Source organism: Salvia splendens, chromosome 16, assembly GCF_004379255.2.
Source record: "Salvia splendens isolate huo1 chromosome 16, SspV2, whole genome shotgun sequence".
Lineage (NCBI taxonomy): Eukaryota > Viridiplantae > Streptophyta > Magnoliopsida > Lamiales > Lamiaceae > Salvia > Salvia splendens.
Window position 1 is genome coordinate 8073506 of NC_056047.1, and position 13362 is coordinate 8086867.

General features: G+C 36.3%; 1 protein-coding gene across 1 annotated transcript; it reads right to left on the reverse strand.

The window, feature by feature from the left end:
- Positions 1 to 3069: 3069 nt before the first annotated feature.
- On the reverse strand, positions 3070 to 6345 carry LOC121772272 (T-complex protein 1 subunit epsilon-like). Its single transcript, XM_042169302.1, has 9 exons — positions 6027 to 6345; positions 5497 to 5815; positions 4699 to 5047; positions 4383 to 4515; positions 4230 to 4282; positions 4057 to 4159; positions 3716 to 3882; positions 3518 to 3631; positions 3070 to 3390 (listed from the first exon to the last, which is right to left on the reverse strand). Exons 1-9 carry the CDS (start codon positions 6223 to 6225, stop codon positions 3220 to 3222), a joined length of 1608 nt encoding a protein of 535 aa, XP_042025236.1. The 5' UTR covers positions 6226 to 6345; the 3' UTR covers positions 3070 to 3219.
- Between the last annotated feature and the right edge of the window lie 7017 nt (positions 6346 to 13362).

The following is a 13362-nucleotide window of genomic DNA, read 5'->3' on the forward strand; positions in this document are numbered from 1 at the left end:
ATTGCAAAATAAATCACATGAGAGGTTGAATTCTGACAGTCTACAAAATACATTACTTGAAATTTCAGCGATTATCCGCTACTGTGCAACTGATTTAAAACACACAGATAAAACAATGTTGAAAAAATGACAATGATTAATTATAGCATCCGCAGCCGTGAGCAGGACGTTGTCTGTCCGTGCCAGCGGCACGGCACCGCTGTACGCCGCTGCGCTCTTGCCGCTGGCGCGGCGCTGCTCGATGCATCGAGCACCTCCGTGCCAGCGAGCAGCTGACGTGGCGCGTTCTGATTGACCAACGGTATTTCCGTTGGAAATTTAATTTTTTTATTTTTTTAAAAATTGAAAATAATACCAAAAATTTAAAAAAAAAAAATTCAGAATCCCAAAAATCTGGCCATTTTTTACCTTTTCCTTACCTTTTCCTGGATTTTTTTATTTTTTTATTTTTATTATCCCCTAAATCATCTATAAATATACACACATTCATCATCCATTTTTCACATCAAATCATCTCTCATTCATCTCTCATTCATATATTTTCATACAACTTATATCTATATCTTCCTGTCTCACTTAAACCCTCAAATGGGTTTCACACATCTCATTGCGGAAGCGGAGCGCGAAGAACAAGAATACTATGAACAACATCGTGCCGCCTATGAAGCCTATGTCGCAGCGAATACCCCCACCCCTCCTCCTCAACCAACTAGATCAACTTGGCGATACATCCATCGTGACCGGAAGGGAGCCAACGAAATGCTCGTTGCCGACTATTTATCCGACCAGCCGCGGTTTCCGAAAGATTACTTTCGACGCCGTTTTCGCATGTCAAAACGCTTGTTTATGCGTATTGTCAACACATTGTCCGCCCGTGTTGAATACTTTCAAACAAGTACAGACGCAGCCGGTCGGAAAAGTCTCTCGGCGTTGCAGAAGTGTACGTGTGCCATCCGACAACTTGCTACTGGACAAACGGCTGACCTCTTCGACGAGTATTTGCATGTCGGTGAGTCCACTAAAATCCTTTGCCTTAAAAATTTTTGCGAGGGCGTTCGTTCAGCTTTCGCGGATGAATTCCTTCGGGCACCCACCACCGATGATTGTCAACGGTTGCTTCGTCTTCACGAAACAGTCCATGGTTTTCCCGGTATGCTTGGCAGCATTGACTGCGTGCATTGGAGGTGGAAGAATTGTCCGACTGCTTGGAGGGGGCAACACTTAAGTGGCCACAAAGGCGGCAGCCCAACACTTATCCTTGAAGCGGTCGCCGACTACCGTCTATGGATTTGGCATGCATATTTCGGTGTTGCCGGATCCAACAACGACTTGAACGTGCTCTATTCTTCACCACTCTTCAATGATGTGTTGAATGGTGTAGCACCGGCGATCGACTACACCGTCAACGAAAATACATACTACATGAGTTACTATCTCGCCGATGGTATCTACCCAAGGTGGTCGACTTTCGTGAAGACGCTCAGCAACCCGCAAGACCCGAGACAGGTTCTTTTTGCGCAACGTCAAGAGTCCGCTCGTAAAGACGTCGAAAGAGCTTTTGCGGTCATTCAAGCCCGATTCAACATTGTGAAGGCCGCGTCTCGGCTGTGGTACGTGAAAAATATCGCCGACATCATGTACACTTGTATTATCTTGCACAACATGATTATAGCCGACGAAGGACCGAGGGCAGCTAGCTTTTACGACGAGGATGAAGTCGAAAGCTCAACCGCGAGGTTTCCCCCACGCCGAGGTGTGCATACGACGGTGGGTGAGAGGATCGAAACAAGGCACACAATGCGTGATACCCGAACCCACGTTGAGCTACAAGAAGACCTAATCAAACACATTTGGACGAAATTCGGCCACGAGTAGTGGGTTTTTTTTTAATTTTATGAATTTAATTATGTAATTTTTAATTTTTAGGATTTAAATTATGTAATTTTTTATTTTTAAGACTTTAATTATGAAAATTTTAATTTTTAGGATTTTAATTATGTAATTTTTAATTTTTTTGTAATTTGTAATATTATTCCGGTTATTTTTAATGCATTTTAATATTGTGGAAATGTTTTTATTTAAATTGAATAATAGAATGGTGAGACCCTTGAGCTTGTCCTTGCGGAAGAGCACGGATGTGGGTGTTGTGCTCTTGTCTAAGAGCGGGGAGTAAAAGTGAGTCCGGGCCCACATCCGTGCTCGTTGGCAAGAGCACGGATGTGGATGCTCTTAAGTTCGAAACATCAGTGTTTAGTTAAGTTCGAATTACTGTTCGATAACTGCATACTGGCACATAAGATGGTAGTAATTTGCTGGAAAAAGGAATGATGAGATAATTACAAAGATTTCGCCTTCGATGATTTTTCGAATTTTGTAAAATGGGGGTGGATCAGTATTTGACTATCTATCATGATTTATTTCATGATTTATTATAAATTATATCGAGAATTGTTTTCCATATATCCATATATTTTTGCCATAGCATCAGCACCAATTAGATTTAGGGAACATGATCAAGATGCATGAAATTTTGACAATAATACCAAAATAAATAAGAAATTAATAGTAATGGATCCTTATATAAACATGCACTGCATCCATTTAAAACTTATAATTTCCATATTTGCTATTGGAACAAAGTATAGCTAGAAAAGTCGACGAGGGCGCTTGATTTCTCCTATAAAATTATAATTATATTTAATGTTGAGACTTATTCTTTTTTTTTTTTATGTATGTTCCAATCTGATTGACCCATTTTTTTATTGAAGCAATAATAACTTATTTTATTTTATTTTGTTATCTCTCTCTTATGCCAAATATGAAATATCTCACTGCCGGAACATGGGAGTGTTAGATTTGATGTCTAATTGAATCGCACAAGTTCAACTAACTTCAAAAACTTTAAAACTTACCTGCAATTTATTAAAATACAATAATCCTAGCCACATTTCAATTTACGGTCAAATAACTACGTTGGCTGCATTCTTGTTGAATTAGACTATATGATTAAATTTGGAAAATTTTGTATAAAAGCCCAAAAAGTGTAAGAGCGGGAGATTAGACGGCACATGAGAAATAAATAAAGCCCATCTCAAAGAGATAAAACCAAAGTTCCACAAGTCAAAAAGAGGTCCTAAAATCGACCAATTCCACAACCTAAAATTGTTGCAGCATTTGATAATAGCAAAATTTAAGATTCAAGCAAATCATGTAGAAAAATCAATACTCTGAAGGTGAGATAACATCATCAATCTTCAAAATCATCTTCACAACTTGTGTTGCAAGCAGAATCTGCTGCTGTTTCCCGATCAGAGTCTCAAAAACGTTCTGATAGCGCATGTCGTTTGTGCCAACGTCGTTGCAGTCAATACCGCAGCAGTTGTTGTTCTCCTACACATACATAGAAGATCATGTCCATGTTAGTATTTGTGTTTGCCGAAAGCTATAGAGTAAGGGAAGCCATTAACTGACTGCGATGAAAGGAATATGCGAGAAGTGAAGCAGGGTATGAAATTACCTTGATTTGCTGGGATTTGACAGCGGATAGAGTTTCTATAGGTTGGAGGCCGCTGTTTTCGGCCAGTGCCATCGGGATAGCATCTAAGGCGTCTGCAAAGGCTCTGATTACATACTGCAAAATTGAAAGATTATTGTTAAGTTAAAAATGTCTTGAAAGTGGAAACTGAAGGTTCAAGAGGGAAGGATGTGGGCTGACCTGCTCGACTCCGGGGTACTTATCAGCTGCTGCTTCCACAGCAATTGAGCAGGAAATCTCAGCTGAGCCACCACCATATACAATGGAGTTGTTACGGATGAGATTCCGAGCAACACATAAGGCATCATGAATACTGCGTTTTGTTTCCTCTATCATCATCTTGTTACCTAAAGCATTGTCAGGAAACAAGAATCAATCCGAGTCCATGTTCTAGCATTTGACATGAGAACACAACCAAAGGTAACAGAAAATAACAAGAAGTGAATCGACCATGGAAAATCTCAACTGCTTCTGATAGATTTAAAATCATATCAAAATGTAGAACTAGAAAGAATACCTACCACCACGTATAAATATGGTCACGGCCCTTGAATTCGCACAGTGTTCAATATATATCATCCGATCCTTAGTGGTGCCAAAAGCTTTTTCTCGAACCAAACCGGCCTGACATGAGTAATCAAAGAGTTAGGTCATATGGTTTCTAAGATGTAAGTATGACAAAGGACAAGCTTACCTTGCCCAACTTTTCTGGTGTTAACTCCTGAAATCTGGGAACAATTCTCCCACCTTATAACAAAGTCGAGAAAGAGTTTCATAAGATATGCCAACTAGAGAAAGTAACGTGAGTAAAAAGAATAGATCATATAATTGCAGATTTGCCAAAAACCTGTGGCTATGGCTATCAGCTCTAACTCCACACCACCAACCCATCGGACAGCAGGCAAATTCCTGTGCATCAGCAAATGGTTTGCCTCATCATCAAAACCCCATTGGCAGATCACCAGAGTGGCCCCAACATCCTGTGACAAATTGATGATTTTAAATTACACCAAAGTCTTTACTTTTAAGCATTTCAAGCATACATACCAAACATAGATCAAACCATGACAAGGATCGACATGATTTACAGTTGCCACAAATTTTGCAAAGATCGTAGAAAAAACAAAGATGACCAAATAATATAACATGCATAAAAAAGTCACCTTGCATTTTAGAACCATATCATCGAAGTACTTCTGCTCTTGGTGACGTAAAGTTTGGAACTTTTCCACAGTATCAATATCGACCTTATGTTTAGTCTTTGGCTTTGGTGGCTCAAAGGGGCAAGTCAAAATTGCAATATGTGCATCCTCAATCTGTTTTGGCATTTGGGGATGACTCATATCTTTGTCTACAACAATTCCATATATCAGTTCTGTATCCTCTAGCTTCCCGCCAACTTTCCCTTCTACTTTAATCAAGTCAAGATTGACATCCCTCCTCTCTAAATCTGCAACAGCGAGCACGGCTTTGACTGCAATTTCAGCCAAGCTGCGCTTGCACCTATTCACTCTGCAGAGCATATTTGACAATACAGAAACAAGTCAAAATCAGCAGGCTGAATATTATTAGGAACTTAACAATCCAATAACAATTGAATTTAAAGTCCATTAAGCACATTTTCACATGATCAAGACAATAATAACTTAATAAATGCTAAGAGCATAAAAAAGACAATGAACAAAATTTCATTCTCAAAAGTAGCAGCAGAGAGGAAAAGAGACTATTGCTTTAGCAGAACTCATCAAAACAAGTTCTTAAGCTTCCTCACTACGCACAATGAAAAGAACATCGACAACTGTAACTCAGATCTGGAACTCCTAAGATAAAAACAACTCCACTATAGTTCACAGTACCCATCAAAAATTGAAAAAACTTGCCAATTTTCAAAATAAGATAACAAAGATGCAATATACTCAAATAATAGCATGAGTTTCAAAGAAGGGCATATCAGCACTTACATCTTAGAGGATAAAGTAGTCATACAAGTCCGGATCAAAGGCTCCGCATCCGCGCTGCTAAATTCAAATTTATGCGCTATACTCTCCAAATGCTCAAAGGAAAGCTTCGAAGCCAGCTCATATCCCTCAGCAACCCTAATTGGGTGAATTCCACGCTCCAACAGCTTCTGAGCTTGTTCTAGAAGCGAACCTGCCATTACAACAACTCCAGTCGTCCCATCCCCTATCTCATAGTCCTGACTCCGCGACAGCTCAACCATGAGCTTCGCAATCTGGTTGTCAACATCCATCTGCTCCAAAATCGTCGCACCATCATTTGCTGACACCAAAAGCAACAATTTTTTTAACACAGAGAAAAAATCAAGCTGAAATCTATTAAAAGCAGAAAACAAGGAATAATTTTTACACGGAACCTCAACAAAATTGAAGCTCAGAGCTATCACAAAGCAAGTACATATTAAATCCAAAACCCTAGGAGTTCAGTTAAAAGCACAATATAAGGAATGGGGCAAAACAGAGTGAGTGCTTACTTATGGTGACCTCGCCGTCGGGGCTCTGGAGCATTTTATCCATGCCTTTGGGGCCTAGGGAGGTGCGGAGGATCCGCGCCACCGCTTTGCCGGCGGAAATGTTGGCCTTCTGCGCATCGAGGCCGCGCAATCTGGTTTTCTGCTCCTGCTCCCGTATGATGAAGAAGGGGCGGCCGAATTCGTCGAAGGACAGCGACATTGGGCGGGTTCGGGCGAGCGGATCGGATCTCTATGCGGGGATCCGAATAGGAAAATGGGGGAGAAGAGTGGAGGGAAGGAGAGTGATTTGAGAAATTTCTCCTAATGTTTATGATTTGTTTTTTTTTTCTTTTTTTTTAATGTTTATGATTAGGTTCTGTGCCCTAGTTTACTTCGATGTGTGACTCAGTGGCATTACTGTAATATGTGTTTATTCAACTAAAGTAAGTACAGTATATTTTTTTATGAAAATGAATGATTTATTTCAATGTTAGTTTGTGAGTAGTATTTGAAATTACGCTATATTTATTGTAAATAGATATAGGTAAGATTCATGAATTTTAGAGTATAATTAATTAAGCTTCCACTATAAGTTACTATTAATTACAATTATCACAAATTTAATTTGCATTTAGATGGTGTGATAAATCACCCTTACCTTAAAAATATGAACTTTGAAAAACCACATATTTTAATACTACAAAATTGGTAAAGTATTAAAGATATAAAGAAAAAGTGATTGAAGTATTGTTAGTGGATGATGAATTTCACATGGAGAAAAATAAGTTATCTGATATAGTTTTAAAGTACCGACTAAAATGAAAATAGTTTATGGAGTAATTTTTAAGGAATGGGTGACGTACTACTCAATAATTTATTAGTGATATCAATACGATGCATTATATCAATAAGGATTATTTGCCTTATAAATACAGACTTTTGATATTTTCTGAATTTTTTTTTTGCTTAGCTTTTATTTTTGGATCTAAATACATAAACTTTTGAGATTTTCTTATTTTTCAATCTATAAACATTTCCGGCCAAATCAAAAGCTGACGAGGAGTACACTTTGTATTATCATCTGCGTAGCAAAGGTGACATTTATGATACTATTAGTCTACAAATACACAACTTTCAACATATTTTATATTTTCCCTTAAATTTTTTTCAATTACATTGGACTATGTTTAATGTCTTGAAAAAATAAAATTTTAAGAGATTATGAACCGAAATATTTGCAATTTTGTCTTGCAAATTTCATTTTGTTAGGATGATAATTATTTTAGTTTTTATATATTAATTAATTACTAATGCTATTTTTTGTGATTTAAAATGATTATATATAAACTAATGATGAAATCCATCAATTGCACTGCGAAATACTGTAATATTATAACAAGGAAATCAAGTCCTTCTTTACAAAAGAATCACTATTTTCTGCATCTAAATACATATATAAAGAAAAACAAATCCTCTATGATCACTGAATAAAAAATAAAGTAAAATGAAAATTAACCACTTATTCCCGTTTATTAATTGTTAGAATCCACCGCTCCCTTATTTAGTAAAAGAAAACGGATCCAACAGCGGCGGCGGCGGCCACTGCGCTCGCCGCGGCGGCGTTGATTCCGTGCTCTGCGGCGCTGTTGGGCGTAGCATGCGAGGCGCCAGCCGCCGGTGGGGGAAGGCCGTGCTTCATGGCTTCGGGGGCGGCCGCAGCCGCCTGGTTGAGAGCGCCGAGCACGGCGTTAGGGTCCACTCCGGCGGCAGCGGCGGCGGCAGGAACGTTGGGTTCTTCGGCGGTCGCTTGCATCCCCACGGCTGCGAAGAAGATGATCAAGGCAACGACAATCATTTGTTGTTTTGCCATTTTTAGTATTTTCTTTTATTAATTTATTTATTTTTTGTATATTTTTTTTGTGATATTGGAAAGAGAATACCGCAGCTTGAATGTGGAGATGTGAGTTGCGGTGGTGGAAATGGTGGAGGAAGGAGGTAATTTATAGGGCGGAGGAGCGGCGGATGTTGCGGATTATTCATGCATGCAAAATAGGCTAAGTTGCGTTATTTCATCGAGACCATTGCTATATTTGGCATGAAACATGGACCATCCAAATATTTATCGGAAGGGATCACCTCATACATAGTATACTACATTTCTTAATACACTATTAAAAATTTGACAAATGGATCTCATTTTATGGAAATAAAAGTTATTGCATTCCATGTGGATTTTCTTTATAATAAAAAAATAAGGACTTCAATTCCAACTTTCCTAATATATCTTCTACTACACTAAATACAAAAATAATAAAATTCAACTTTCCCATATTTCATTAATTTTTAAAATTAAAATATAATAGAAATAAAATAAATAATGATAATAAAATTATCGCCAAGTCGTATAAGATAGGATGTGCCTATTATTTAACATTTAAAGTTATTTTCTACTTATTACAATATGTGCATTTTATAAATTAAGTTTGTATAAGTATCAATTTTATTATAACGAATCATCAAAATATTAGTAATTTAGTATTATTAATTTACTCAAAACTTGTATCAATTTTATTAAATGAATCATCAAAATATTAGTGCTATTAATTTACACAAAACTTGTGTCATCGTGCATATGGCCTTTTCTATTGTTTTTTTCAATTTTTATTATATTATTTAAAATATAATATAATATTTTTTTCCATTTTCTGTATAACTCATACGTATAAACAATTTTATTAGTATTCATTTTATTCAACGAATATTATTATTTCAGTTAATTATTAATACTTTTTAAATAATTTTATTAAATCTGGTAATTGCTCACAATTTTTATTACTACAATAGTATAAAATAGACATATGAGCAGTTTTTATAAAAATAAAAAGGACTAAAATTTTAATATTCTTATATTAATAAAATATGTTTAGTTCTTTATTTTCAATATAAAAAACAATGAAATTTGGAAAAATTAAAATTTTATTTTCGATTAGTGTAGTAGATGATGTATTAGGAAAGTTAGAATTGAAATCTTATTGTTTATTGATAAAGAATATCCACGTGGAATGCAATAACTTTTATTTCCTTAAAATAAGATTCATTTGTCAATTTTTTAATAGTGTATTAAAAAATGTAGTATATTTTGTATAAAGTGATCCTTTCTGAATATCCAGGAAATTTAGGACCATTTGAATTTGCTACTTTTCTCATTATTTCTTTTTCAAAGTCTTGTATGGAGTAGATATATGTACCCTATTTAAATTTATATACTACTTGTCACATTCACATATGCTCTAAAAAGTGCAAGATATATATATATATATATATATATATATATATATAGGGATGTATTCATTTCCTTTTCCTATATTTCCTCCTTTTTCCTTCTTAATATCAGCCATTAGATTAGAGAAATGGACGGTCAAGATCAACATTGGGTAATTAATCTCGTGTTGCATTATTTGTCCTATTTTGTGCATTATGAGGGTACAATAGTAATCTAATAATGGCTGGAAACCGCTACGAATAATGCACCACATGGTCACGAGTAATGCATATAATTGACTATATAATGCACAATATGTGAACTGCAATGCATACGAATAAGATGTACCATGTTATGATGTTTGGACACACGTTTCTTGTTTCCCCTAAGGGTTTAATAAGCTTAGGGGCTAGGGTATAGTACGTAGACACGTATGTAATCTTCACATGGTAACGAGTAATGGATATAATTGACTATATAATGCACAATTTGTGAGCTGCAATGCATACGAACAAGATGTGCTGTGTTATGATGTTTGACACACGTTTCTTGTTTCCCCTAAGGGTTTAATAAGCTTAGGGGCTAGGGTATAGTACGTACGCATTAATAACAAATTATAAAACGATACGAATAATTCACCAAATTGTCACGAGTAATGAATGTTATTAACTATATAATGCACAATATGTGAACTGCAATGCATACGAATAAGATGTACCATGTTATGATGTTTGACACACGTTTCTTATTTCCCCTAAGGGTTTACTAAGCTTAGGGGCTAGGGTATAGTACGTAGACATTACTAAATGCATGTATGTAATCTTCAATCCGTTGATTAACCCATATACACAATACCTCTAATAATGCATAATATACTGAGGTAATGACAATTAACAGCTACATAATGCACTACCTAAACCAAATAATGCACATACGTATATTCCAATAACAACAATTTGTTAGTAATGTCTACGTACTATACCCTAGCCCCTAAGCTTATTAAACCCTTAGGGGAAACAAGAAACGTGTGTCAAGCATCATAACATGGTACATCTTATTCGTATGCATTGCAGTTCACATATTGTGCATTATATAGTTAATAACATCCATTACTCGTGACAATTTGGTGAATTATTCGTATCATTTTATAATTTGTTATTAATGCGTACGTACTATAACCTAGCCCCTAAGCTTATTTAACCCTTAGGGGAAACAAGAAACGTGTGTCAAACATCATAACACAGCACATCTTGTTCGTATGCATTGCAGTTCACAAATTGTGCATTATATAGTCAATTATATCCATTACTCGTTACCATGTGAAGATTACATACGTGTCTACGTACTATACCCTAGCCCCTAAGCTTATTAAACCCTTAGGGGAAACAAGAAACGTGTGTCAAACATCATAACACAGCACATCTTGTTCGTATGCATTGCAGTTCACAAATTGTGCATTATATAGTCAATTATATCCATTACTCGTTACCATGTGAAGATTACATACGTGTCTACGTACTATACCCTAGCCCCTAAGCTTATTAAACCCTTAGGGGAAACAAGAAACGTGTGTCCAAACATCATAACATGGTACATCTTATTCGTATGCATTGCAGTTCACATATTGTGCATTATATAGTCAATTATATGCATTACTCGTGACCATGTGGTGCATTATTCGCAGATACCAAAATGTGGCAGTTACTTTTCCGTCAAATGTCAATAATAACCCTGTAATGCATACAACCACCTTCTATAATGCAACACGGAACCAGTTTTATAGAATCAATCTGATCCGTTGATGCCTTAGATCTAACGCGTAATATTAAGAAGGAAAAAGGATCTAAGATGTGAAAAGGAGAATAACGCTCCCCTATATATATATATATAGGGAGATGATCAATGTCGAACCAATTTTAAGGACCGAACTAGAGACCAAATCTTGTCCATCTATTTTTATAATCTAGTCTTGACTGAAATAATCTTGTGGTCATAAATAATGCACCATAATTACATTATTTTATTCACAAAATAGTTGCTGGAGGGTATTTATGGAAATTAGCATACAAGATCAGTTATTTCCTCCACACTTTAACTTCCAATCCCACACAATACAACAATAACCCCATCATCACCATCTTCTCCACCTCCAGCGCCGCCGCGAGGCACTTCACCGACCTCCGATGCGCGTCCAGCACCGCCAGACATTCATGGAAGCAACTCCCCTTCTCCCTCCTCCAGATCTTAATCGCCACATCGTCAGATCCGTTGAAGATCAGCTTCTCAATAGCCGCCAAATGCAGCACCGTGAATCTGTGACCCTGCAGAAATCCGCTGAGGTTGAATTTCCAGAGGTCCTCTCCTTTTGTAACTCCATATCGCGAAATCAGATCGGGCAGCGACTCGAGGTCAGTCTCGAGATGAAATTCACCCGCAACTCGACCCCAATGTAGTGTGCCACCGCCGCCGCTGCTACACTGCCGTCATTCAATCACTTCATCTTATAATCACTGTACCTCATCTTATAATGAAATAACTTCACCCGAGAAATGGAAACATTTTGGTTAAATGAACCAATTATGAATAGTCCAAAACAAATAGCTTCATCTTATGATAAAATTTCTTCATCTTTTAACGAATAAACTTCATCTTATAATGTAATTAATTCACGGTATATAGCTAAAATGAACCAAATTTAAACTATTAAACTAATCGAAACTCATATCTTGAAAACCACTGAGAAATCAGAACTCAACACAAATACACTAAAAATGAATCGAAATTAGAAATTAATTGTGCACTCACTTCATTTTATAATCACATTGCTTCATTTTATAATGAAATAACTTCACCCGAGAAATGAAAATATTTCGATTAAAATGAACAAAATTTGAACAGTCCAAAACAAATAACTTCATCTTGTGATATTAATATCTTCATCTTATAACCACGTTGCTTCATCTTATAATGGAATAACTTCACTCGAGAACTGAAAATAACTTATAATAATGTATTATGACTTAATAGCCCTGGGATGAAATAAATTGCTCTTAGGATGAATGCGGAAATTATTTGTGCAATATCTCATCTCATCCATCAAAAATTAGATCCAATGGCTAATATTTGGTCTCTAGTTCTACACTAAGGAGGTGTTGTGCATATAAGGGGACCCTATATATATATATATATATATATATATATATATATATATATATATATATATATATATATATATATATATATATATATATATATATATATGGTCCCCTTATTCCCACAACACCTTCTTAGTGTAGAACTAGAGACTAAATATTAGCCAATGGATTTTAATTTAGTGGCTGAGATTAGAGCTCCTACATCTTAAATTCGTAATTCATCTAGTGAATTAAATTGTTCAGCCAAAGGGCATCTTAGTCATTCTGTAAATGAGTGTAATTGGGTAAAAATGAATTTAGCGTCAATCAAGGGAGACTGTATTAGGGTAAAATCAAAAGTCACCCTTTCAGTCTTCCTGCTCAACGTTTCATCTTCCTCCCACTCTCTTCTCCCCCAACGCGGTGTATCTTACTCCCATTCTCTTCACTCATTCACCGATTACTTCCTTCCGTCGGCATTCTGAAGGGGCTGGCAGCGGAAGCGTGCGTTCAAAACGGATCACATGAATTTGATCTATTTAGCAGATTATTTAGACAAAATCTATTCGCGTAATTATCACATGTATCATGCTCATAACTTGAATTAAAACATGCTTTAGCACATAAAATTCCTAAAACATGCTTACTACGGAATTAGCCAATTTACCTCGTTGATTCAATCAAAAATCGATGATGGCTTGCTCTGTCTCCACGTGAAGATCTTCAATACAAGACCTCGGATCTTCTGACTGGTGTCCCGGACTATACGCTGATATTTGTGTGGGCAAATCTTATCAACGTACTAGGACTCGAATAATGGAAGACAGAACTCAGCTCATGGAGGGAGCACAATTTTCGAAAACTCTCTTAAGAGGGGGGACGAAAATTTTACAAAATAATTGTTATGTTTTCTGTCTCCTTTATTCTCCTATTTATATAAGTCACATATTGGGCCCAGTCA